This window comes from Cydia strobilella, chromosome 2 (genome assembly GCF_947568885.1).
Source record: "Cydia strobilella chromosome 2, ilCydStro3.1, whole genome shotgun sequence".
NCBI lineage: Eukaryota > Metazoa > Arthropoda > Insecta > Lepidoptera > Tortricidae > Cydia > Cydia strobilella.
In genome coordinates this window covers 25,931,894-25,954,736 of record NC_086042.1, presented here as the reverse complement: position 1 = coordinate 25,954,736, position 22,843 = coordinate 25,931,894, and the positions used below count along the sequence as shown (strand labels likewise).

At 37.3% G+C, this 22,843-nt stretch overlaps 2 protein-coding genes across 6 annotated transcripts; one reads left to right on the top strand and one right to left on the bottom strand.

The window, feature by feature from the left end:
- Positions 1–114: 114 nt before the first annotated feature.
- Positions 115–13,053, top strand: LOC134754342 (receptor expression-enhancing protein 6). Of its 5 annotated transcripts, XR_010128884.1 has the most exons (6): positions 115–327; positions 397–629; positions 5,113–5,236; positions 5,981–6,068; positions 9,216–9,257; positions 11,903–13,053. XR_010128884.1 is itself a non-coding variant. In XM_063690632.1 (5 exons), exons 1-4 carry the CDS (start codon positions 198–200, stop codon positions 6,058–6,060), a joined length of 567 nt encoding a protein of 188 aa, XP_063546702.1. In that variant the 5' UTR covers positions 115–197; the 3' UTR covers positions 6,061–6,068; positions 11,903–13,053. The 5 variants fall into 5 exon arrangements, 4 of the variants coding, with proteins under 4 accessions (XP_063546702.1, XP_063546695.1, XP_063546724.1 ...); XM_063690632.1 differs by lacking the exon at positions 9,216–9,257; XM_063690654.1 differs by lacking the exon at positions 5,981–6,068 and having other exon boundaries at positions 117–327.
- Positions 13,054–13,843: 790 nt separating this feature from the next.
- On the bottom strand, positions 13,844–15,241 carry LOC134755489 (small ribosomal subunit protein bS16m). The gene is made up of 3 exons (XM_063692044.1): positions 15,049–15,241; positions 14,720–14,879; positions 13,844–14,012 (listed from the first exon to the last, which is right to left on the bottom strand). The coding sequence occupies exons 1-3, from the start codon at positions 15,163–15,165 to the stop codon at positions 13,888–13,890; spliced, it is 402 nt and encodes a 133-aa protein (XP_063548114.1). The 5' UTR covers positions 15,166–15,241; the 3' UTR covers positions 13,844–13,887.
- Positions 15,242–22,843: the final 7,602 nt, after the last annotated feature.

The following is a 22,843-nucleotide window of genomic DNA, read 5'->3' as shown; positions in this document are numbered from 1 at the left end:
TTTAATTAAGTGTTCAGCTATAATATTGTACTATAATAAACATATTTTTTGTCACTAAATTAAACTACCAAGCCACGATATTATTATCCCATGGCAACATTATAAAAAAAGTTAGCGTCAGCCATTACTTGTCAACGAGTCGTGGCCGTGGGCTGTCTGCCGGTTTTACCTTATCAACGCCACACCATATTCCAACCATGAGTGCCAAATTGTTAGAGTACAGGGAAGCCATAGAACGCCAGCTGGGCGACAAAAGCAAGCCATGGACCAAGACTTTCGAGCAATTGGAATCGAAAACCGGCGTGAACAGACTGTACCTTTTCGTCGGTGAGCCTTTTTTTTCTTTAGCGTTTATTTATATCCTTAGCGGGTTTTGACGTTCTTTTGTGTTGGCAGGTCTGGTGGCGTTCACCGGTTTATATTTAGTGTTTGGATTCGGCGCTGAGCTGATATGCAACTCGATTGGTTTCGTTTACCCTGCCTACATGTCCATGAGGGCTCTGGAGTCCCCTTCGAAGGATGACGACACGAAGTGGCTGACATACTGGGTGGTGTACGCGTGCTTCTCGGTAGTGGAATACTTTTCCGACTTCATCGTGGGATGGTTCCCGCTCTATTGGTTAATAAAGGTCAGTACATTTCCATATGTCACTAATTACATTACTCATCACTGAGATTATGCAAAGATTGTGCAATATATTTAACAATACCTATTGAACATGTCTACAAAATGTCAATAGCATCATGCCCAGTTTACCCTGTTCTTCATTTAATCAGTACATTCCTGTACAGTCAAAAGAACTTATTGTTGGTAGTACAATAACCTCCTAAGGCCCAAGGTCCTACCTATAGTACTTCTTTAGTTCTATGAAATTTAAATCGTATTCAATTGGAACAGTTGCTTTTCGTTTAATTTTCGAACAATGCAAAATCAACTCTATTTCCTACATTTTAGGTTTAAATTTTGTTTTTTTTTTTCATTTGTATGGCTGGGCCTTTGGAGGATAATGTAGACCTATGAAATTCAATAACCTTTATAGATCACGAACTTGATTTTAAAACATGGCTGAATACTATACCTAAACTTTGCACCAACTTGAATAGAAAAAAGTGAGGGAGAGTAATAGTAATTTTATCCTTGTAGACTGTGTACAGTATGTATGGGTGGATCAACTGTTAGTTGTTATTATTCTGTTCCAATGTCCAGTTTGTTAGTAGAAATTTTGTATCACAATTTACATTGTGAAAAGGGTTTATTACTACCACGAAAATGCATGTTTAGGAAATTGAAATACAACAAAACAGGTTTTAAAGGTGTCCCAGGGTAACATAACCATGGCAATGAGTGACTAGAAAAAGTTGATCACCTAGATAGTAAAAAAAATATTTTGTACAAAGGATAGTTTCCTAATTAGCCGGGTCCACACAGAGCGAGCATATGCGCAAGGCACGTCTACACTGGCCGTTTTATGCGCGAGGAAATTGCCTCGCGTGTATGCTTGCTCTGTGTGGACCCAGCTATTCAAAAACTAAACATATTTGCTTGTGCAAATCTGATACTAAGCATAAGTACAATTACTCATTTTAAAATAACATTTAATTTACCTTGTTCTCATATGATAGGTCACAAAATTGAGATTTCCAAATAAGTCATTGCACCTTACACATATATAAAAGATTTTGCACAAGGTAATATTATAATCTCTCGGAAGATAATCCTATACTATACTGTCACTAGGTGATAATAGGCTGAAATGATGATTAGTAGATATTGCTTTTTGTATAATTTGTAGTACATATTTAATATTGTTATTTTCACAAATACACATACCTCATCATTATCATTTTCCACCTGGAAATAACATCATTATGTTGACTTCAAGACCAAAGGTCAATTATCCATCAAGATCATTATGGCATACATTAATACTTTGATAGATGCCTACCATTTTTTATACCTACTTTTAATAATTATTGAATAGGAATGCAATTAATTGGCTTTAATAAGAACTAAAGAACAAGTTTTCAGAACAAGTTCAAGATTAGCAATAATAGTTATTGCATGTAACTTTGTTTATAATTACAGAGAATCCTCTGATTCACGGATTGGCAACACTTCTATTTTCATGCGCCCCTAGTTTACGATGTCCGCGTATTGACAACCGTACGGGCCGTACGCTTGTTTGCAACCAAATTTGATCCTCTATACTATTCTAGATGCTTGGCCTACCCTTATCATTTCCTGACATAATGTTATCTGCATTACTCACTTAAGATAAAGAATTCATTTTAGTCACTGAAATATGATATGATATAAGTTCTCAGAATTTTATCTAGTTTATAGTTTACATTGAAGACATAAATTATTTAATTATCCTAACAAGTAAGTACATTACGTTTGTTAGTTTGGCCATTAGTAAATTAAATAACCATTTTGCATTTGAAACAATAGTTATTATGATTATGAGTAGACCGTATTATATAGTCTGATAAGTATTAAATCAATATATTTATAGATATCGGTTTTTGTCGAATTCAGATAACTTCGACATGTGTATGTACATACTTGCGGCTTATACACCTATTCACTGAAATAAAATAGTATTATTTACATTTTTTAAGTAGGTACCAATGTTTGTGGGTTTTTTGAAGCCATTTACCTATAAATGAATGAACATTAGTGAACTTAGCTTTTAGATAGCTTAATAAATCAATCATCTGGTTTGGCCTCGGGCCTCGGGGCCTTCCTCTATAATTTGGCCGTTTTCACGTTTTTTTCGTAATTAACGTTAATTTTACTTAAAATAGAGTTAACTATCCAATATTGCCCACCCTATTGTTGTAGGAAAGTAACCACGGTTGCCTTAAAATAAAGTTTAAATTATTTAAAGTGGGCTAACATTTAATATACCTCCAGTGTACTTATATGCAACTCGCACTTGTTGTTGTTGATGAGGTAACGCCAGAGGGCCTGCCGCGAACAAGTAGGCCTTCAGGTAGTGATGCAGGGGAAGTTAGTGGTTATTCTCCTCCCCTCCCTCTGAGTAACAGAGGAAGTACCGGAGGAGCGAGTCCCACATACCACCCCATCTCCAACGGGCCTTCGCAGCTCGGGGGTGAGATACGTAAATGTATTTACCCCTGCGAAAAAAAAAAGGCCTTCAGCCTTGCATATAAGTACCTACCACTTCACACGCCGCCGCGAGTCTTTGTTCGCACGTGTCTGACGTATCCAGCGCGAGGCCGTCTGTTCATTATGAATTCACTCTTTTGATTGAAAACGACGGATCTGCCTCAATAAGTATACGATCAAAAAACCGGCCGTTATAGGTACTTTTTTAAGGTATAAAAAATAATAAAAAATCTTATACTGAAATTAAGGAATTAAATTACTTAGCAGTCAAAAAATATTTGAGTATACTATTCTGCTTGAAGAGGCAGTCTTTGTCCGGGTCTCTTCTTTACTTACCTACCTACAACCTGCAATATATATATTATGCGTCAGTCACCTTTTTTATAAACAAATTCGCTGCCATTACATCATCATGTTTTTATAGAAACGTAATCTATAGTATATGTTACAACTTTAGGGTTCCGTACCCAAAGGGTAAAAACGGGACCCTATTAATACTTAAACTCCGCTGTCCGTCCGTCTGTCACCAGGCTGTATCTCATGAACCGTGATAGCCAGACAGCTGAAATTTTCACAGATGATGTATTTCTGTTGTGAGCCTGGCGAAATATAACTAGGAGAGCCGACCCCAAATAATGGGAAAAGGACAAGGAGAAGAAGATGTATTTCTGTTGCCGCTATAACAACAAAGACTAAAAAACAGAATAAAATAAATATTTAAGTGGGTCTCCCATACAACAAACGTGATTTTTTTTGCCGTTTTTGCGTAATGGTACGGAACCCTTCGTGCGAGAGTCCGACTGGCCGGTTTTGTAACTATAGGTACTAAGTGTTGTCTCCTGATGTGTGTTGTCTCGTAAGATATAATAACAACAAGAAATAGTTGACCAACCCACCACATGGATTGAGAATATCATCTAAACTTAAGAGGGGAGGGGGCGTAAAGCCAGGAAATTAGAAAGGAACAAAAGAAGGCGCTCCACGCGACACATGCGACGGAAGATCTTAGGGCCTACCGCGAACCACGTTCGACGTGTTCCCTCTGTCGCACTTGTAAACTCGTATGTAAGTGTGACAGAGAGGTCACGTCGAACGTGGTTCGCGGTAGGCCTTCTGGCGATCGCGTGGGCGTGGGTTATAACGTTTTACCTCAATATCTCTGAAAGTATACTTCTGTTTAAAATTTTGATAGTCAAATCCCTCGGCCACATCATTAGCTATTTCATACTATATAATTTTACTGCTATGTCGTGCAAATATTGGGCTGTCTCCGCGCGCGTTGTTGATGTCTTTGGCGGTCAAAGGGTTAGTCAAAATTTGCATTAGACAAGGCTTTTGCGTGGTCAATTTACTGTTATAATGTATCGGATGCTGCCAAGGTCACTTAAATCGGAGCCACTTTATTTTATTGGCTAGATAAATAATCTGCACTTTGGTGCTACATTCTTGTAGGTATTCACTGCGATAGACACTGCTAACCATATTTCATCTTACCTTCTTACTTCTTACGTTTACCTAATATATTACTGCTGCTGCAACGGGCAGTGAAGTGACGAAAATATATGCATTTACAATGGCATCTAAAGGTGCACCCAGAACTGGCGAATGAGCCGCTAACACGTTATTCGCAAATCGTTGGTAACTAGTTAAGTATGCACGGTGCACGTAGCATCGTAGGTACAGTCAAGGTATTAAATATCGCCACGGACAAAGTGACAAAAATATGTATAGGTACACTGCCTTAATGTATAGGCAACGAGGTCGTGCATATATATTTCTGGCACTTTGTCCGTGTTGGTACTTAATACCTTGACTGTACACTAGATAGTAGATACTCGTTTGCTTGATTCCTCGGTAGGACGTTGCCAATATTCACAAAGTCACTACTTAATTGCTTCCCAAAAAGATCGGTGACTCCAATGAAAAACATATTTTAAAAAATTGACTGAAGCCTTACAACCCTTGTATTTAATCCACAGTGCATCTTCATCATATGGTGCTACCTGCCCGGAGAACTGAACGGCTCGCTCGTCCTCTACCACCGCATCATCCGCCCCTACTACCAGAAGCACCACTCACAGATCGACGCCGCCGCCAGCGCAGGTAAACATAACTATCTTACATTAACCACCATTGGCTATTTCCTCTATAGCAGACGTATGGTGTAACATCCGACCGCTTTTGGTGGCTGAATAGATCGATGCTCTGTGGAATGATGCCATACTTGTGGTTGAACATGAGGTTTTTCCGTTTTTCGATGACTACTTTTATTCGGAGAGATTTTCCTGAACAAATTCCCAAGATCCTTACTAAATTTCATAAATTTTTGTTTTACCAATAAATAGTTATCGCCGAAAAATATAAATGTTCATGTTCAACCACAAGTTCAGCGTCGTTCCGCAGTGCGAATCACGTCCTTACCTAGCCAGTCTTCAAGTAACTTTGGTCTCGACTTGCACATACCACTTTTTCAACTCAACAGCGAGAACATATGTGACATTTTCAACCAAAAGGTACCACATTGTCGCTTGTCAATAAGGTTGATTACAAATTGAAGCTATATGGAAATAGCGCCTTATTGACAACCGACAATAAGTACCCTTTTGATTGAGAATGGCACATATTAGAAGTTAAAATATAACATGAAGATAATGATTACATTTATAAATTACCCAATATATAAAGTTTGTATGAAACTCCGCAATACAAAATGAGAATTTGTAGCAGTGTGTTCCTCATTGCCCGCAGTGACAAAAATATTGACAGCATCTAACGGAGTTGTTTAGTAAATTAAATGCATTTAAATTTTTGTCACAACAAATGCTAAATGGTACATTTCATTTTCAGTTGCGAACGCAGTAAATAAGAAAGTAGATAAAGCCTTTGCGGCCATTACAAAAAAAATTGATGAACTGCATAATGACTAATGTCAAAGGTACTTGGTGCACGGTGGTGGTTCTTGTGACGGTCCTGTCTCATACATTATTAAAACATGGGAATATGCATAGTCCTTTCTGTAATGGTTTCTGGTGTATTTTGTTCACATTCAGTGTTTTTGTTCATTCCGTCGAAAATTTCATGGGTCACCTCGCCCTCACAACCCACACAGACATATAGTGAAGACATGCAGTACATAATTTTTACGTAAATGCTAATAATTATATCTTAGTAAGTAAAGTTGGTTTAAGAGGCCGGTGTCGATTTTGGAGCAAAAATGTAAAATTGATAGATTTAGTCGTTGAAATTATACACGTTTTGTTACGTAATATCTAAATAACAAGTATTGGTTTCTATTAGCAGGTCTTCTCAACTTGCCTTTTAATAATGAGGTCGCGAGCGTGCGTCATCGGTAATATATGAAGAGAAGGGGCAGTTTTTAAAAATTCATCAACAAATTATGGTGGTAAATTATACAAATTGATGTATAAGAATAGTTTCAGCAAATGTTGTAGATTGTTTAAGTATCAAAATTACGTTGAAATTAAGTCGATTTTCAGAGAGATATAACAAAAATGTAATCTGATAAAGGTCAAGTACAGAATATGTGTAATACAAATTTACCATTTTTAGCAGACCAAACTTTACGAAATTTACAAATAAGAGCGACAAAATCAGTGCTTTATATACGCGCGTTTACCTAAACGTCCATAAGAAAAAAATAATTACTCATTTAGTGAGGCTGTTTTCAAAAAATTGATCTGATAAAAGGCAAGATAAGAAGACGTGCTAATAGAAACCAGTACTTGTTATTTCAATTAGGTAACAAAAGGTGTACAATTTCATCGACTAAATCTCAATTTTACATTTTTGCGACTAAAATCGACACCGGCCTCTTAATACAACACGCACATTTAAATAAAAAACACAACATTGCTCTTTATAGAAATAATAGAAAACTAAAGAATCAGACATATTTAAGCACAATGTAAGACTTGTCTGAAGACTTGTCTTGTCTTGTTTGATCTGAAGCGCTAACATTAGAATTTCTAAGCATCTATTATGCTAGGGCAGATATCATCAAAAGAATTACATTATATAACTGTTTAGACTGATACTATAACTGACTATACAGACTGATACTACTAAACTGATAAGTATAAATTAATTTTACAAGGCCTGTAGGTAAAAACATATTTGAAAGTATTCGTCACTTTCATAGCCTGTACCTACCTACCTATCGAAAGTTTTTACCGTAAAAACAAATTCGTAATAAATACAAAACTGTTTATTCAGAACTTGAGGACATTGTAAGGAACTTAAACAAACACATGGACAAAACTCTCGGCGAGTTCCACAAAAAATTGCAAAATCTACATTCCGAGTAAACATCACTAGAAGGTACAGCACTTTTTCGGTTCTGCTTCCAACAAGGGTTTTGTCTATGGACTCCTATGTCTTATCTTGCAAACAGCCAAATTTTACATGTATGTAGGTTAAGTCAAACCTTACAAAAACATACTCTCATCATTTAATTTTAGGCGATAAAGAGATAAGTTAATGACGAAAAATTATTAAAAACCAAGCATAGCGCAACTAATGCAAATTATCTACTTATTATTTGTTTCTTGAAAATTTACCTACTTTTAATGACTAAATATTTTAATCAATCGATTGAAAATACAAATAATCCAAATTAAATACAGTATCAATCCACAGCGCAGGCTTCGTCATAGTTGCTAGTTGCTACACACAAAAATCTTATCATCCCACGTGACAAATGAGATATTACTGAAAAAGGTTCTTATATTTAAAACAAACGTAGGTGTCCTACAACAAGGTTATATAGGTATATATATATATATTATATAAACTTGCAACTCTCACTTCCTAACGAGTACCTACATAATCAATTAATCGCAAATTATAAGCCGGTGATGTAAACAGTAGGTTACTTTTTATACATTGTTTTGTTTGTGTTTGTAAACGCAATAATTTATACCCTTATTAAAATAAGAAATGCCTGAACGCATTCATAATAATTTATAATTCGTTTATTTATTGCTTTTGTGGGTGTACAACGGGTCTTATAACAGTTACAACTAAAACAGTATGTGACACCACAAACCCTATCCCCACTGCACTCTTAAGTACCTATTAAATACAAAAAATAAGATGCAATATTTACACCATATCCATCAAAAGATTTACATATGTATATAATAGGCAGTCACCTCTTTACAGTATTTACACCATTTAACCTCATGCCCACTTGTCACATATATGTTATACTTTGTAAGAAATATATTTGCATCAATCGTACAGATATGTTTAAAAAAGCGAAACCACTAGCCGCTTTCAAACCAGACGCACCGAAAATGAAAGTAGCGAATAAAGTATCCGTATCGAAAACGGACGATTATGAAACTGAGGTCCAAAAGTTGGTGCATGACACTGAAATCAAATTGGATCACCTGAAGAGAAAACTTATGTAACCCCCCAGACTTAGTTTGCCGTTACGTGTATGTTTCTTTTTGTTTTGTTTGATCGCCGTAGGTGTAGATTGTACCATAGACGACTCCCAGTTCATATTAATATTGTAGTGGGTTTATTAATAGATTTGCTAAAGTTGAGCAAGATTTCGTTTTGGGAGCATGACTTGATATATACTAATTAAAACAAAAAAGACTACCGCCACACCTTTTTCGACTATTGTTGGTTAAGGCTTGAGTTCGTTGAGTCCTCTGCTTTAAGACTCGACTGGTTTTTCACTGTTATAAGTAATTAAGTCAAAATTCGAGTACCTTTCAACTTGTTACAGATCCGAGTCTCTTGTAGAGACTTTAAGTCCTTTTCAGACAACTGTCATTTATTAAAAAAAAAAAAACAAAATGCATTGTTTTAGGGTACAAATACCTAAGAATTATTGCCAAAAACGAAGTCTTGCCTGATCATGCACTTCTATGAATTCGATTATCTGTTATAGTACATAGCCAGTTATATTTTTTCACCATTTTATATTAGAGATGAATTGTTCTATTAGAATTATTAGATAATTTGTTTGTTTACTCATACTTATTTTGCAAAATCCCTATAAACTTGAACGTGACCAATGTCCCATATTAACCTGATAACTGGTTTTTAGGTAAAATGGATTAAAGCAGTAAAGTTCATACAAAATTCAATGGTAAGTGAATAGATTGGAATAAAGTTGCTTTTTAGATTTGCTTAAAAACTATCTGGTCGGAAATAATAATACCTAACAACGTCCATGACTTAAAAAATACTAGAAAACATTGATAACACTACATTATCCAAATTTTGCACTAAAAACTTAAAAAAGTATACCTATATGTACAATATAACATTCTAAGTTACGTAGAATACGTAGCATTCTAAAGCTTTATCACATAGTCATAATGTACTTTTTCTTGCCACTCGTTGTCATGGTTACGGTCTCCTGGGTCACTCAGTTTTTTTGTATTTAAATGAACCGAACTTGCATGCTTCCTAGTGGGGTTCCGTGTGGGTTGCGTTTAAGGGCATATTTGGTATCGTGTTCTGATTAGGAAAAAGTAAAAGAATTTTTTTTTTGACGCGAATAATTTTTGGTCGTATGGAGTGTTGGCCGACTTGGACAAGCCCCATAGAAAAAAAATTGCACGTGATGAATGCTTTTCTTCTACGTTTTGCTAATCAGAACTCGATACCGAATATGCCCTTATACGGATCCCCACTATTTTTGTTACATCTTGTATAAGACCTTTCCATAATGGGACATCTACTAAGCAATAAGCATGTTTGTAGAACATGGTACAGCAGTTCTTGTAACAAACTATGCTATTATTGTCTCCTGGCTGATGCATGGGACGAAATAACAACAAGAAATAGTTGATTGACCCGTATAATTCATCATACTTATTGTATCATAACATTTATAACATCTGTAGGTACTTTAGACTCTAATCTCATCAATTATTTTGTAGAATATAATAATAATAATATTTACTGCGTTGCTTATGTCTTGCACTAACTCTCGGACTGACGCCTGAAATCATTATTTTCTCATTATTATCTACGAAAATGGGACTATATCGCGTATACTTAAGTTTTAAAATTACCTCCGACGTTTCGAGGACGGCATTGTCCCCATAGTCTCGGAGAGGTGATTATTTTCTGCCAGAAGTTTAGCTGTAGATATCAAAGCTAAAGAGAAAAACACTTATTTTATATGTACCTACTATTATTTATAGTGTACTAACCAATCATAAATTCTTTTTTTGTTCTAATAGATCGGAGTATTAAATCTTATTATTAGCCGTGCGCGCAATAGTGTCGCTTGCCTGGCGGCTATGGGAGCATATTACTTATTTTGTAGTTGACAGATTTTAAATAGGACCTATGAAAATCTGTTCATACTCGTATATTCACCTCATTGAGGCCACTACCGATACCGACACATCGCATAGCCGTTAGGACACAAACGATATCATTACACATTTGGCAATCGCACTAAAAGAAAGTTTTTGGTACTTACGGGCGATTTTGATATTGTTGTCAAATATATTTTTTTCGTTAGATTTGAACAGAATTTGGATGGTTTGAAATTGTATGTAATTTTTCTTTGATGTACGAAAATATCATAATATGTTTAGTAACTCAGAGGAAGTGCTTTTAGGACAATACGGTGAAATTCCGCTTATCATTGTACAGAATAGGGAACTCTATCTATCACCAAATTTTATCGAAATCTGACGAAAACGGAAACTACAACGAAATAAAAATAGGCCAGTATAATACATTGACTAACATTTACATTGGCATTTTATTAAAAACTACCTATTAATTATTTAATAGGTAGTTTCCCATGGGGGATCCCATGCCCCAATGACCTTCGATTTGAATCCCTTAGTTTTCTAATGTTTTTTGTAGCTTATCATATTAACAGCAACGGATTTTAGCAATATAGTATCCCATATTTACTTCAAAGTTCATTGTTTTCGAAATATTTGGCATCAAAGTTGAACAATTTTAGGCCAAAAAACTGGTTTTCTGGCCATAACTTTTGTGTTAATTAGTTTAAATTTAAAACCTTAGACAAATTTTTAGAGATGTCTAAGACGAACCCAAATATGTAGATTTCGTATAAGTAAGATCTTTCACAGCAATCGAGATACGAAAAAAGTGTTTTTTTAGACAATGTTTAAAACAATCATAAATAAATAAGTATTCATTTTTTTCACAATCCGGTAGACAAAAATGGAGATAAAAGATTGAAGAGCCGATAGCCGCTTGTCTTATAATTCTATATGTAGTGCAAAAGTAGGAGATACGATTCAATACTTGTCAAAAATCGATGAAAACCTCAGGTAGCCCCTTAAGGTTGCATAATTTTCTGCAATTTTTATATTTGTGAACCAATGGTCAGTCAACCTTAAAGATACATTTCGAGACTGGTTTTACAGTGCTCTGTTTATGTATATGTGGCGATAGCAATTGTTGCCTTTTAGGTCATACATAAAAGTTCCTCCCCATATATGCCTGGAGACACATGGGAATAAGTTCACATCTGTCCCCAACCCACGTGATAGCGACATAACACCATATTGGGGGTTGTATCACCATAAAATTCACAGCCGACATGAAGGTTCCAGTGTATGTGAATGAAACTTTCGCGCAACATAGAAACTATATATTTATTAAATATGCAGTGTATGTCTGATTTACTTTAATCATTATATCATCATCTCAACCAGCCAATAAACGGCTGATAGGCTAAGAGGGTTATTTTATTTCAAAACAATCACATGAATGATATATTTATATTTACAGCCAGCCGCGTCGTCAAGGATACCATCGGGAAGGCTAACTAACCGATGACAAAAACAATTTCGGGAGCAAAAAGTACAAATATCATGCACCCGCTTCATGCCGAGCTTGCAACACAATCACGCCATTTAATATATGAAAATATGTGTAGCACAGTCTTAACTGTCAAATTAATTGTTACTTATTGACAGACGCCGTGTCAGCTGTGCAAGAATATTGTTGATATATATTTCTGTATAGGTGCTTTTTGATTAACTCGGCAAAAAGTTGCCGCTGCCTAATAAGGATCAATTTCATCAGATAGTTGACGATCACGGCTTCGAAAAAAAAAAGGAAAACACTTTAGTTTTGACCTAAAAGTATTGTAACATCTGGGGCCCATTTCTCGAAAGGTAGTCTAATAGTAATAGTATGTTGCCATGGTAACCCTTACGACTTGCCAGTTCGTGGACTAATAATATTAGTCTAATACCGTTCGAGAAATGTTATCCGATTTGACTACACAATGGAATTGGTTTATTTTCCATTTTGTTAAGGAAACCGTGTAATGTAAAGTAGTTAAGGATTTTTTTTACGATCGTAACTTTCTTCTATTTGTAACATTTATTTAGTACCTAACCTAATTAAATTTTTAGTTGAATCTTTTCTTTTTGCCTCTTTTTCTATCAAGATCTTACATCTTGATAGAAACGTTAATGTTAATCGAAGGCATATTTTTTTTTCGTTTCTAGATCTCATAGCGGAATTGATTTAAGTTTTCCCTGTTGTATACGCATTAAATTTTTGCTCAAGGAATGTTAGTAGAGGACAAATTTCTCTCGTTACAAAAAATGTGTTTTTAGGTTACGCAAATTTCCACATTTGACAGGCAAACTATACAAAACAATTTTTCTACATTTTGTATAAAAATTTATAGCAAGCATTTACATTATATTGTTATACTAGTTCGAAGTTATAACTTAGGAGTTATATTTTGCCATCAATGTTATAAAAAATTTGACACAAAACAGTTTTTCACATTTGCTTGTGATGAAATAATATATGGTAGTGTGCCTTTGATGATTTGGCTGTTAAAATGTAATTTTATTGTATGCACTTGGAGGGAGTTTTTTAGTCCTGTCATTTTTCACGTAATAAAACGAGTTCATTTACAATTTGACGTTTTATTTTTTCTTCATCCTTTGAACGTCAAGAAGTGGCTAGGTGCTGTGTGTTGTCGCGAGTATAACACTGCCCCGAGAGCCTATGAATTTACTGCTATATATGTGTGTCATAACAGTGTTGCAACACCAGTTTCTTTGACGCCAGAGCTTTTTATCGTGGCCGAGGCTAAGTGTTATAACCTTCATGCTTGAAACCTTCAAAGATGATTCCTAGCTACTGCTACACAATACATAGATCCAAATGATCCAATAGATAGAAGAGTCCCCGGCAAGCTCGGCCGAATTGCACCTTTTCATACAAACGTAGTTCCGCTCTCATTTTAAAACTACGTGTTGGATTGTAATGAAACTTTGCACATACTATGGCAAGAGGTATATCGATGCCTGTAATTTGTTTATATAGCTTCAGCTTATAAAACGAACGAAATAGTGTAAATACATGTTTTGTATGAAAAATTTAAATTCGCTGTTTTTTTTACTATTGTATCTGAAGCTATAAAAACGAATTACTGGTATATATATATCTTATCCTATTGTAAGTACAAAGTTCCAGAGCAATCTAGCTAGTCGTTTTTAAATGAGGGCATAACTATGTCTGTATTTTGTATGGAGAACCAAGCTTTCCGGAAACCGAGTTTGTAAAGACTACAGAAACTTTTGATGATCAAAATTGAGCAGTATTGCTTATGCCACATTGGCACTTGAGTTTTACCAGTTGTGAATGAATCTGCTTGCAAAACGCAGATTCAATTTGGTGAGTATAAAATCAAAAACAAATATATATATTTACACTATTTATTAATTTAACAATCTAAATAAAATAATCTAAGAGGTATCAGGAGCACTGGCTGCCTTTTCAGCCTCCTGTTGTTGAGCCAGCTCCTCCGCCTGCCGGTTCCGCCATGCAGTCATGTAGGAGCGCGGGTGGATTGGGAAGAAGCCGGATAAACCTGTAATGAAGCATAAGTAGGCTTTGCTAATGAGGTAGAACAAAATCAACTAGTTATTTTTGTGTGAGCCATTTCTATGGGATTTCCTCTTTGTAAAGATCGTTACCAAATCCATAATACAGGTGGTAAATATGATACTATTCCTTACAGTAAATGTATGTAGTGAGTATAAAATTATAATCATTTGTGGTATTTTCTATAAAAAGGGACCTTATTGTCGATGGCGCTTACGCCATTATAAACGATGCTCTGATACAAATACAATGCCGCGCGACGCTGTGCGGCGTAAGCGCCATCGACAATAAGGTCCCTTTTCATAGAAAATGCCCCATTTAACTACTTATGACAGTTAGGGCCACTTGCACCATTCACTAATCCGGGGTTGACCGGTTGAACCTGGAGTTACCAGTACAAATTTGAGACTAGACTAATGGTTTAACCGGTTAACCTCGGGTTAATCGTGGGATGTTTTTTTAGCTGTACGTCCAATATGCAGTTCGTCCAAAGTGGTGCTTAGTTTCTTATAATTAGAAGATAGACCTCACCTCACCTTACCTTATGTAATACAACTATGTTCTTGGAATAAATTATTGATTGATTGATTGACAGAAAAAATCTGTAGCTATTAAACAAAATGTTGAACTACTGTTTTTGCATGATTTTGGTTTATCTACATATGTAGTTTAAAACAAGTAAATAAAACTTACCCAATAACTCTGCTACTGGTGGTGTAACATGAGCCCCCTTACCAAGCCAGTACTTCAGTCTTTCCAGATTCAGAGCTACTAATTTCTCATTGGACACATTTGGCATTGGGTCAAAAGATCCTAATTGTTCAATAACTGGTTGTGTAGTCGTTCTTTTACGCTAAAACAAAACAATTAATATAAGTTACTGCTTTGTCGATTTATAGTTATTTTAGGGTTTCTTCGTAAAAATCCCTAAAATAACTATACAAATTTATAAGGTAGGGATAGGAATCCTTTCCAATACACGTAAATTCCAAGTGATATTCAGACACATAATGTATACTTACATGAGTTACGGAAATATGAAAGAATGGCCTGTTAGTACAGCCATGTCGGACCAAACGTATGGATTTGGCTGCTTTGGCAAAGTACCGACCAGTTCCACTGGCTGGTGACAGCGACATTTTATATACAAATACAATTGAATACAATATTCAAATTTTAAATATACTTTTACGTAAAGCAATTTATAACCTCAAATTTTGACAATGACAGCGAGCGAGTAGACACGAATGTGTTCCAGTAGATACGAATTTGATCATATCATAAACCTAATTTCAAAATTATCATTGAAATAAGCAGCTTATGTGGTTTGTATAGAGCACAGATTTGGGAAACGGTTATTAGCCAAAATCACTTAAGAGCCCTTCAACGTGCTCACTAGCCGTCACTAGCGCCACTAATAAATAATGAGGGCTATCGTTTTTTTGCTCACCAGTTGGCGCCTCTGTTGATGGTGGTCCAAAAGACTAAAGAACAGCTGTCAGTCATTGAAGTGACAAGTGACATTTGACATTTCAAACTATGGAAAAGACCACCATCTACACTAGCGCCCCTAGCGGCAAATTCATACGCGTTAGCCCTCATTGTGATTATTTATAGTTGGTCAAACCAAATTGGCAGTAAATAAGAACAAATAAAACTATACTCATCCTTTTCTTTTGGGTGCGTGTACTTGTGTCAGACAAAGATAGTCTGATTCTCTCTGTCTATGTTTAAAATGAGACAGCCCTTTGACAAACTATAAATTCAACGATAGATATAGTTGGTCAAACCAATTTGTCAGTCAGTAACAACCAGGAAAATTATACTCATCCCTTTCTTTTGGGCGCTAGTACTAGTGTAAGACAAAGATAGTATGATTCTCTCTGTCTATGTTTGAAATGAGACAGTCCTTTGACAAACAAAATTTTAAAAAAAAACCGGCCAAGTGGGAGTCGGACTCGCCCACCGAGGGTTCTGTACTTTTTAGTATTTGTTGTTATAGCGGCAACAGAAAATGACAGAAATACATCATCTGTGAAAATTTCAACTGTTTAGCTATAGATGATGTTGTTCATGAGATACAGCTTGGTGACAGACAGACGGATAGCGGAGTCTTAGTAATAGGGTATACAGAATCCAGACTCAGCCTTAAAGAAAAGTGGTCTTCTGACTGGCAGTCAAAGACAGACCGATCTATTAGTAGCCTTATCTCACCCGGTGTGAAAGTGAAGGGGTTCAGTCTCCCGCGACATGAATGGTGCAAGCTGAATAGAATGCGGACAGGGTTCGGCCGTACCGCACATTTTAAACATCTTTGTGGATGGATCGACTCGCCCAGATGCGACTGTGGCGCCGAGTCGCAGACTGTCCAACACATAGTCCAGGAGTGCCCCCTCAGAGCCTACCCCGGAAGCCCCGATGACCTGTTCTCACTTACCCCTGACGCAGCCCAATGGCTGAGAACCTTGGATATAAACCTGTGACATACCTGTTATATTTTCGATTTATTTGTGACTTTTTATGCCATTCGATTAAATAAATAAAAGTAATAGGGTCCCGTTTTTGATTTTACCCTTTGGGTACGGAACCCTAAAAAGGGGCCGCTGTTGCTGGATTTTGTCACTTCTACTATATAGGTATGTGCATGTCAGACACAAAAGTTGTCTCGTCTGTTCCCTAAACTGGATAGTTTGATTTCTAATTGTGGACTTAACTACAAGGTCAACCGGGGGAAATGCGTTTTTTTTAAAGATTTCTTCTAAACAGATCATTTTGGAACTATTGCAAATTGCAATCCTAAGCTCTCTGTTGGAAGTGTGGTCACTGAACTTTTAATGCAGACGGCTACAATATTATTACCTATGTTGCGTTTCGAAGATATCTTCAAAACAAAAGACGCATTTTCCACAAGAGACATTTATTCCGGTTGACCTTACATCGCCTAAAACTGTCCCGACATAGTTTTGTATCATTAATCTGTGAACCTAAATCTTTGTATGACCTGAAAATATTTTTACATCGGTCCCGTTCTAAGCATGCTCGGTTGCTCATATTATCGATAAACTCTACATCTCTCGACCATGGATCAATCGCGCAGTTTTGTGGCGTTTCACTGTCAATTGTTACGCGCGGCAGTGGCGCCCGCGGCGTAGTGTCGTGGGCAGTGCTTTCAGCCTTTCATTCATTGGACCCGCAGGATGAATAGGGATGGGACACAAATTATCGATAAACGCGAGAAGCTTGTCGGTGATCCGTGCAGATTTGGTGGCGCTTCATTTGCAATTATTCCTTCGTTCCATTGACATTATTTTGTCTATTCATCTCATGGATAGACCGCGCAGGTTGTGACATTTCAATTTTTCTCAGCCATAGACAATATAGGCTGGCAATATAGTTTTTATAGCATCTGCAATTTATCAGGTTGTTTTAATTTTTTTCTGGTTTTTGCTTAGGTATACTTATTTAGGTAAAACCTGACCAGAAATATATGATCATTGTCAAGAGGGCGCTGTTATTCTCATGTACAGGGTGACAGTTCAGTATAGTATGAAAAAATTAGTTCCAGTGAAATTCCGCAACGTAAGCGCCAGCCGTTATAAGGTACCTTTTGCCGTGGAACGTCACATATCCTAACTATTTCATATCTAGTGAATCTCTAATTCATTTCCCGAATCGCGCCGATAAACATTCTCTCTTCCCAAATCTTATCGACACACTTAACCACATCCCTAAAACTCCCAATCGCTACAAGCTGACCGACATACGTCGACCTTACTACAGACAGGGACGCACATACCCTAACCCCGCCGCGAGACAAGGACGGAATCCGAATTGGGTCACGGGTCTACCGTCTTAGTCTGCCGAAAAGCGCTGAAGCGCTGAAAGTGTTAAAGCAAAGGCTATAAATAGATATAGGTGAATGAGTGCGAACTATGAAATCCTGAAAAAGGATTTCAGAAGGCTTTACGGGAAATTGAACTGCATTGAATTGTTATCGGGATTATCGGGAAAAGACGTTAATATTAAATGGGAATGGCTAATAATAGAGGTAAGGTATGAGGAAGTATTTAAGGTCTGTAATTCCAGGCTTATTCTAATTGTAATAGCTAAATGAGATTGACGCCAATTTTTTCCCGTCTGGACTGGCCTTTTAATAAAATATCTATTGACACAGAGAGAGCTAAAGATATGCGAAATGGACTGTACAGATATTTTTGGTCCTATAAACGTTTATATATATTTTAGACCTCGTCGTTACTAATCCAAACCTAAAGTCCGTCTAAGCTACCTTTGCACCGATTTGAACAGAACAAAGTGAAAGTGTCATTATATAAGTACGTCATAATTTTATTGAATTCGACATTAATGATGAAATTGCTACACTTTGTCTTTGAAAAGTCTATGCAGAGTTAGATTTGTCCGAAATATGTCTGTCCATTATGTCCAAAGGCTGCTGGGGCCGAAAGGTTCTTGTGGCCATCGCAACCCGTGGTAAACGCCCAGAGACACCTTTTTGTGGGCCTTCCACAGAGAAAGGCCCCCAAAAAGGTGGACCGTGAATGCGGACAATATTGTAGGGACTAGGGGGCCGTTGGATGAGGGGCATGACGGCAGCACAACCGGCCGTTGTGGATATTCTTAGAGATTGGAGATGCCTATGTCTTGAAGTGGACGTTTTTTCGATGGTAATAGGTAACGACATCGTAAGCCACCATGCAACATTTTCGTATTTTTTATTCGAACCGAATTCGAATTCGGATGAATTTCATTTGTTTGATAAAGCAATTAAACAAAGGAAAATTCTACTTGAGTAGTTTTTGAAAGGTTAGGTATAATTAGATTGAAACGGAGTGTAATGTAACATTGTGTGTAATGCACATTGTGTAATGCACATTGGGCCTTACGACAATCAGAATCAGAATCAAAAATATTTATTGTGTAAACTGTGTAGGTACAAGAAGTATAACTAGATATATTTTTTATGAGTATCAACAGTTTTACCCTTTTCGGGCATACAATTTATTTTATCTTAAACTAAGTAATCTTAAACTAAATTTTAATATACCGGGTGTTTCCTGTAACAGGAGCAATAAATTAAACTGTAGGCTGTACTCCTCAAACTGACCAACATTTGTTCAGCAACTTTTAAAAATAACTTGTGTTTTGATTTTCATTACACTTTAAAGTTTATTCTTAGACGCAATGTATTGCAAAATTTGTTGTGTTTAAAGGGTGACAAGCAACGTCAAACACACAGATGGCAGCGTACATTGAAAATAATATTTAATTAGTATGAAAAAGGTACAATCTAAAAATTTCATAATTTTAAAAAGTTGCTGAACAAATGTTGGTCAGTTTGAGGCGTACAGCCTCCAGATTAATTTATTGCTCCTGTTACAGGAAACACCGTGTATATACATTTAGGTTTACAGAGTTATAAAATTATTTTAGGTTATAGAAGACTGTCTATTAAAAAGTTTTTAAGCATCTTTTAAAAGTATTTCCTTCGAGGCTTTTTATTTCATTAGGCAGATGATTAAAGACATTAATAGCGGATATGAATGTGCTTTTTGCCAGAATATGCCTGAAAATAAAGTAATAGGTATTTTTAAATCATAAAAGTCTCTCATATTTGAAACAATTTTATAAGTCGGCGTAGCGTTGATTTTCGCTAATAGCCTGCTTCAAATAGAAAAGTCGCTATTGAATAACTAATTTTTGGTTAATACGAGTATCTCTATGTAATTCAAGTTAATTGTACATACTTCCACTTACTTATTATACCTTATATTACCGCATACCAAAATAAGTAACATAAATGTTTATTTGACGAAGTTAAAATAAGGACTTTATCCATGAATATCGAAATCGTTATAAATCTTGGAACAATATTATAGGTACTTATAACTATAGATAGCTCATACATAAGGAGCACAAAAAATGTGTCGTTTTCAAATTTCGTCCTTATAGTAAGCGACAATGTGGTATCTTGCTTGAAAATGTTACAAATACTTTCATTTATTTCTATGCCTACGAAGAAATCTGTTATTTTGATTAATTTTCGCATTCTACTCATATTATCTTTGTCATACTCATTGTTAAACATGAGCTTGTCTCTTTCTCTTTCTGTGAGTGGGAGCTCGTTAGCATGTGCACATTTCGCGCTGATTAGCTGACGTACATTTCTGACAGGGTAATGTACTTACAGCAGATTCGTATTAAAATATCGATTTTCATCGAGATCGTATCAAAAATAATGAAATTCTAAATGGCGACTGGCAAGGTTGCCATCTAGTGTGATAGGCAGACGGCAGCGGGTAGTGAGTCAAAACACAGTTGTTCCGTCGACGTCTCTTGAGATGACTTACAGACAGGGGCGTATTTACCCTAGGGCCAAGGGGGCCATAGCCCGGGGCGGCAGGCTGCGGGGGGCGGCGCAGGCCGCTGCTGCTGCCTTTCAGTTGCTTTCAGTTTTGGGTGCCTCAGTGGCGCCCCAATTTTTTTTGTGGTGTTATTGGTACTAGACATAATTTAATTTAAAGTAAGTACCTAACTACTTATTCGTTGTAGACATTACAATTTTTACAGTGCGTTTGCGCCCCTTTGCCTTCTACCTTCTTTACCCACGTCGGATTGTCGTCGAGTTCTCATGATGTCGCCCTGTGACGTCGCTCTTCACATCGCCTTAAGGCCGCGGGCACCAGTTAATACTTTGTAGCGCTGCATGCTTGACGTCGGCATAAACGCCGTGAGCGACGTCAAGGCGCCGGCCATTGCGTCAGCAGCCGCTATATCGTGTAAGACGTCCGTACCTCTGTGGCTCACAGCGTCCAGATTTTGTTAAAGCTAAAAAGCTTAGAAAATGTAAAATTGAAAAATACTTAGTTCGTTGAGTCGTATATCACAGTGAACTCACAATGGTCTTAAGCGCCATATACACGCTTTTGGCGCTTAAGGGTTCCCCACGTATGTCGACGCGGAATCGGCAAAATCCGATATAAAAAAGCTTTGTCTTCGCAATAAGAGCGAAAAAGTCGTCATTCGGCTCGGATCGCATCGGCCGGCGCCTGCTTTTTCGCTCCTATTGCGCGGACATAAAGCTTTTTCCTATCGGCTTTTGCTCAATGCGCGACGATATACCTGGGGAGACCCTAAGTCCTTTATGCCAATTTTTGAAAAATTTCCTAAAACTGGATCGACAAAAAAATCTATTTTATCTGGTATAGAATCTGGTCACAAAATTTCACGAGAATCGGTTAAGATTTGCGACCTGTAGAGGAAAACACCTGGACATACGAAAGCAAAATTCCCGAGTTAAAAAGGAGACCTTCGCTGACGCTTCGGTCATAATAAGAATGGCGGACTAAAAGGTCAGTTTGCGAGCCCTGAATAGCTTAAGTCGCGCCTTCCAAAAGACCTAAAGCATTCCAGCATTTCCAGCAAGTCGCGCCTTCGCTTTAATTTGAGCGAACGCCAAAGGTCGAGTAGCAGGAGAGCCGAGATCACATTAGTTCCAAGCTCCAAGCCAATTCCAAACTCTCCCCTCCTCCAGCTCGGTCTTCGGCTTTGCATAGCTCGGCCTTTGGTGTCACGTGTCACTTTAACTTGGTCATTGTTCCAATCCCAACATTGATCTTTTCCTACATCGACCTTTGGCTTTGCACGGAAGAGCGCCGCAATTGGACGATCCGGGAGACCGGGACTTTAGCACTATGCAGAGCTCGTCTACTTGGACATAGGTTTTTGTCCCAGCTCAGCTCCACTGAAGCTCGCCCTTTAAGTCTCTTGGGCCCGCAGAAAACTTTAATCATATTCGTAGCCTTCAGCCTCCCTTAGACATGACCAGTGCTTTAAGCTCTGTTCTTCTGCAGTTCGGCCTTCAGCCTCACAGGGCAGCACACCGCAATCGGACGCTCCAGGCCTCCACCCTTATGCATTAGGCTTTCCAATTGGCTATAGGTTCGATTCCAAGCTCTGCAGAAAGGCACTAAGAAAAAATTCTGCTTTTGTGTTTACTTCATGGGTGCTTCATGGGTCATGGGGGGCGGCAGGGACCCAATGGCCCGGGGCGCCAAATTTTTAAATACGCCTCTGCTTACAGAAGTTACCTGGCCTCCTGGTATCATGATATTGATAATCCTACTTATTGCATAACGTATCGAATAGCCTACTGTTAGCCATTTGTATGTAAGAGCGCGCGGAGCGCGCTGAATGTCGGGCTTCGCCCGACCCTTTAGTGTGAAGGGCTCCGCAAGTCCGCAGGCGCCCGGTATGAAAGAGCGCGCGGGGCGCGCTGAATGTCGGGCTCCGAGAAATACAGTCTATAACCAAGGCGCTTATATGTTATTAGACACAGACAGATTGCATAGACAATTAGAGATACACAGACCCCAATCTAATATACAATCTTGATAGACACTGAACAAATGTTGGAACTGGATCCTCATCTAAAAATTAGTCAGCGGTATTCTTTCCTTGGGGAGCTGCGATTTAATTTTCACATCACCAATTCGAAAAAGGGGTTTTTCTTCCCTGCTAAGAAGGATCAAAGTGGCACTTTTCTTGCCTGCTAGGAGGGATCAAAGTAACACTATTTTGTTCTATCTGTGACACTATTTCAACATTTTTTTGCGCATTTTTCATTTTATTTTAAATAATATTTTTAAACATTAGTATTACGTCATAGGTGATGTGAAAAGCAATATGTCACATGGTAGCAAAATTATTTCCATCCTGGGCGTTCTATTATATCCTTCGCTTCGTTTAGGGTTCAATTGTACGCCCTCGCCGTAAATATGTCATTTTGCTCCCTTGTGA

Excerpts from the sequence above, each read along its gene's own strand:
- LOC134754342 (XM_063690625.1), top strand. The coding sequence starts at position 198 with ATGAGTGCCAAATTGTTAGAGTACAGGGAAGCCATAGAACGCCAGCTG. Across the intron at positions 328-396 it reads CAGACTGTACCTTTTCGTCG|GTCTGGTGGCGTTCACCGGT; the intron begins GTGAGCCTTTTT and ends TTGTGTTGGCAG. Across the intron at positions 5,237-7,366 it reads CGACGCCGCCGCCAGCGCAG|AACTTGAGGACATTGTAAGG; the intron begins GTAAACATAACT and ends CTGTTTATTCAG.
- LOC134755489 (XM_063692044.1), bottom strand. The coding sequence starts at position 15,165 with ATGTCGCTGTCACCAGCCAGTGGAACTGGTCGGTACTTTGCCAAAGCA. Across the intron at positions 14,880-15,048 it reads TTCATATTTCCGTAACTCAT|CGTAAAAGAACGACTACACA; the intron begins GTAAGTATACAT and ends GTTTTGTTTTAG. Across the intron at positions 14,013-14,719 it reads ACCAGTAGCAGAGTTATTGG|GTTTATCCGGCTTCTTCCCA; the intron begins GTAAGTTTTATT and ends GCTTCATTACAG.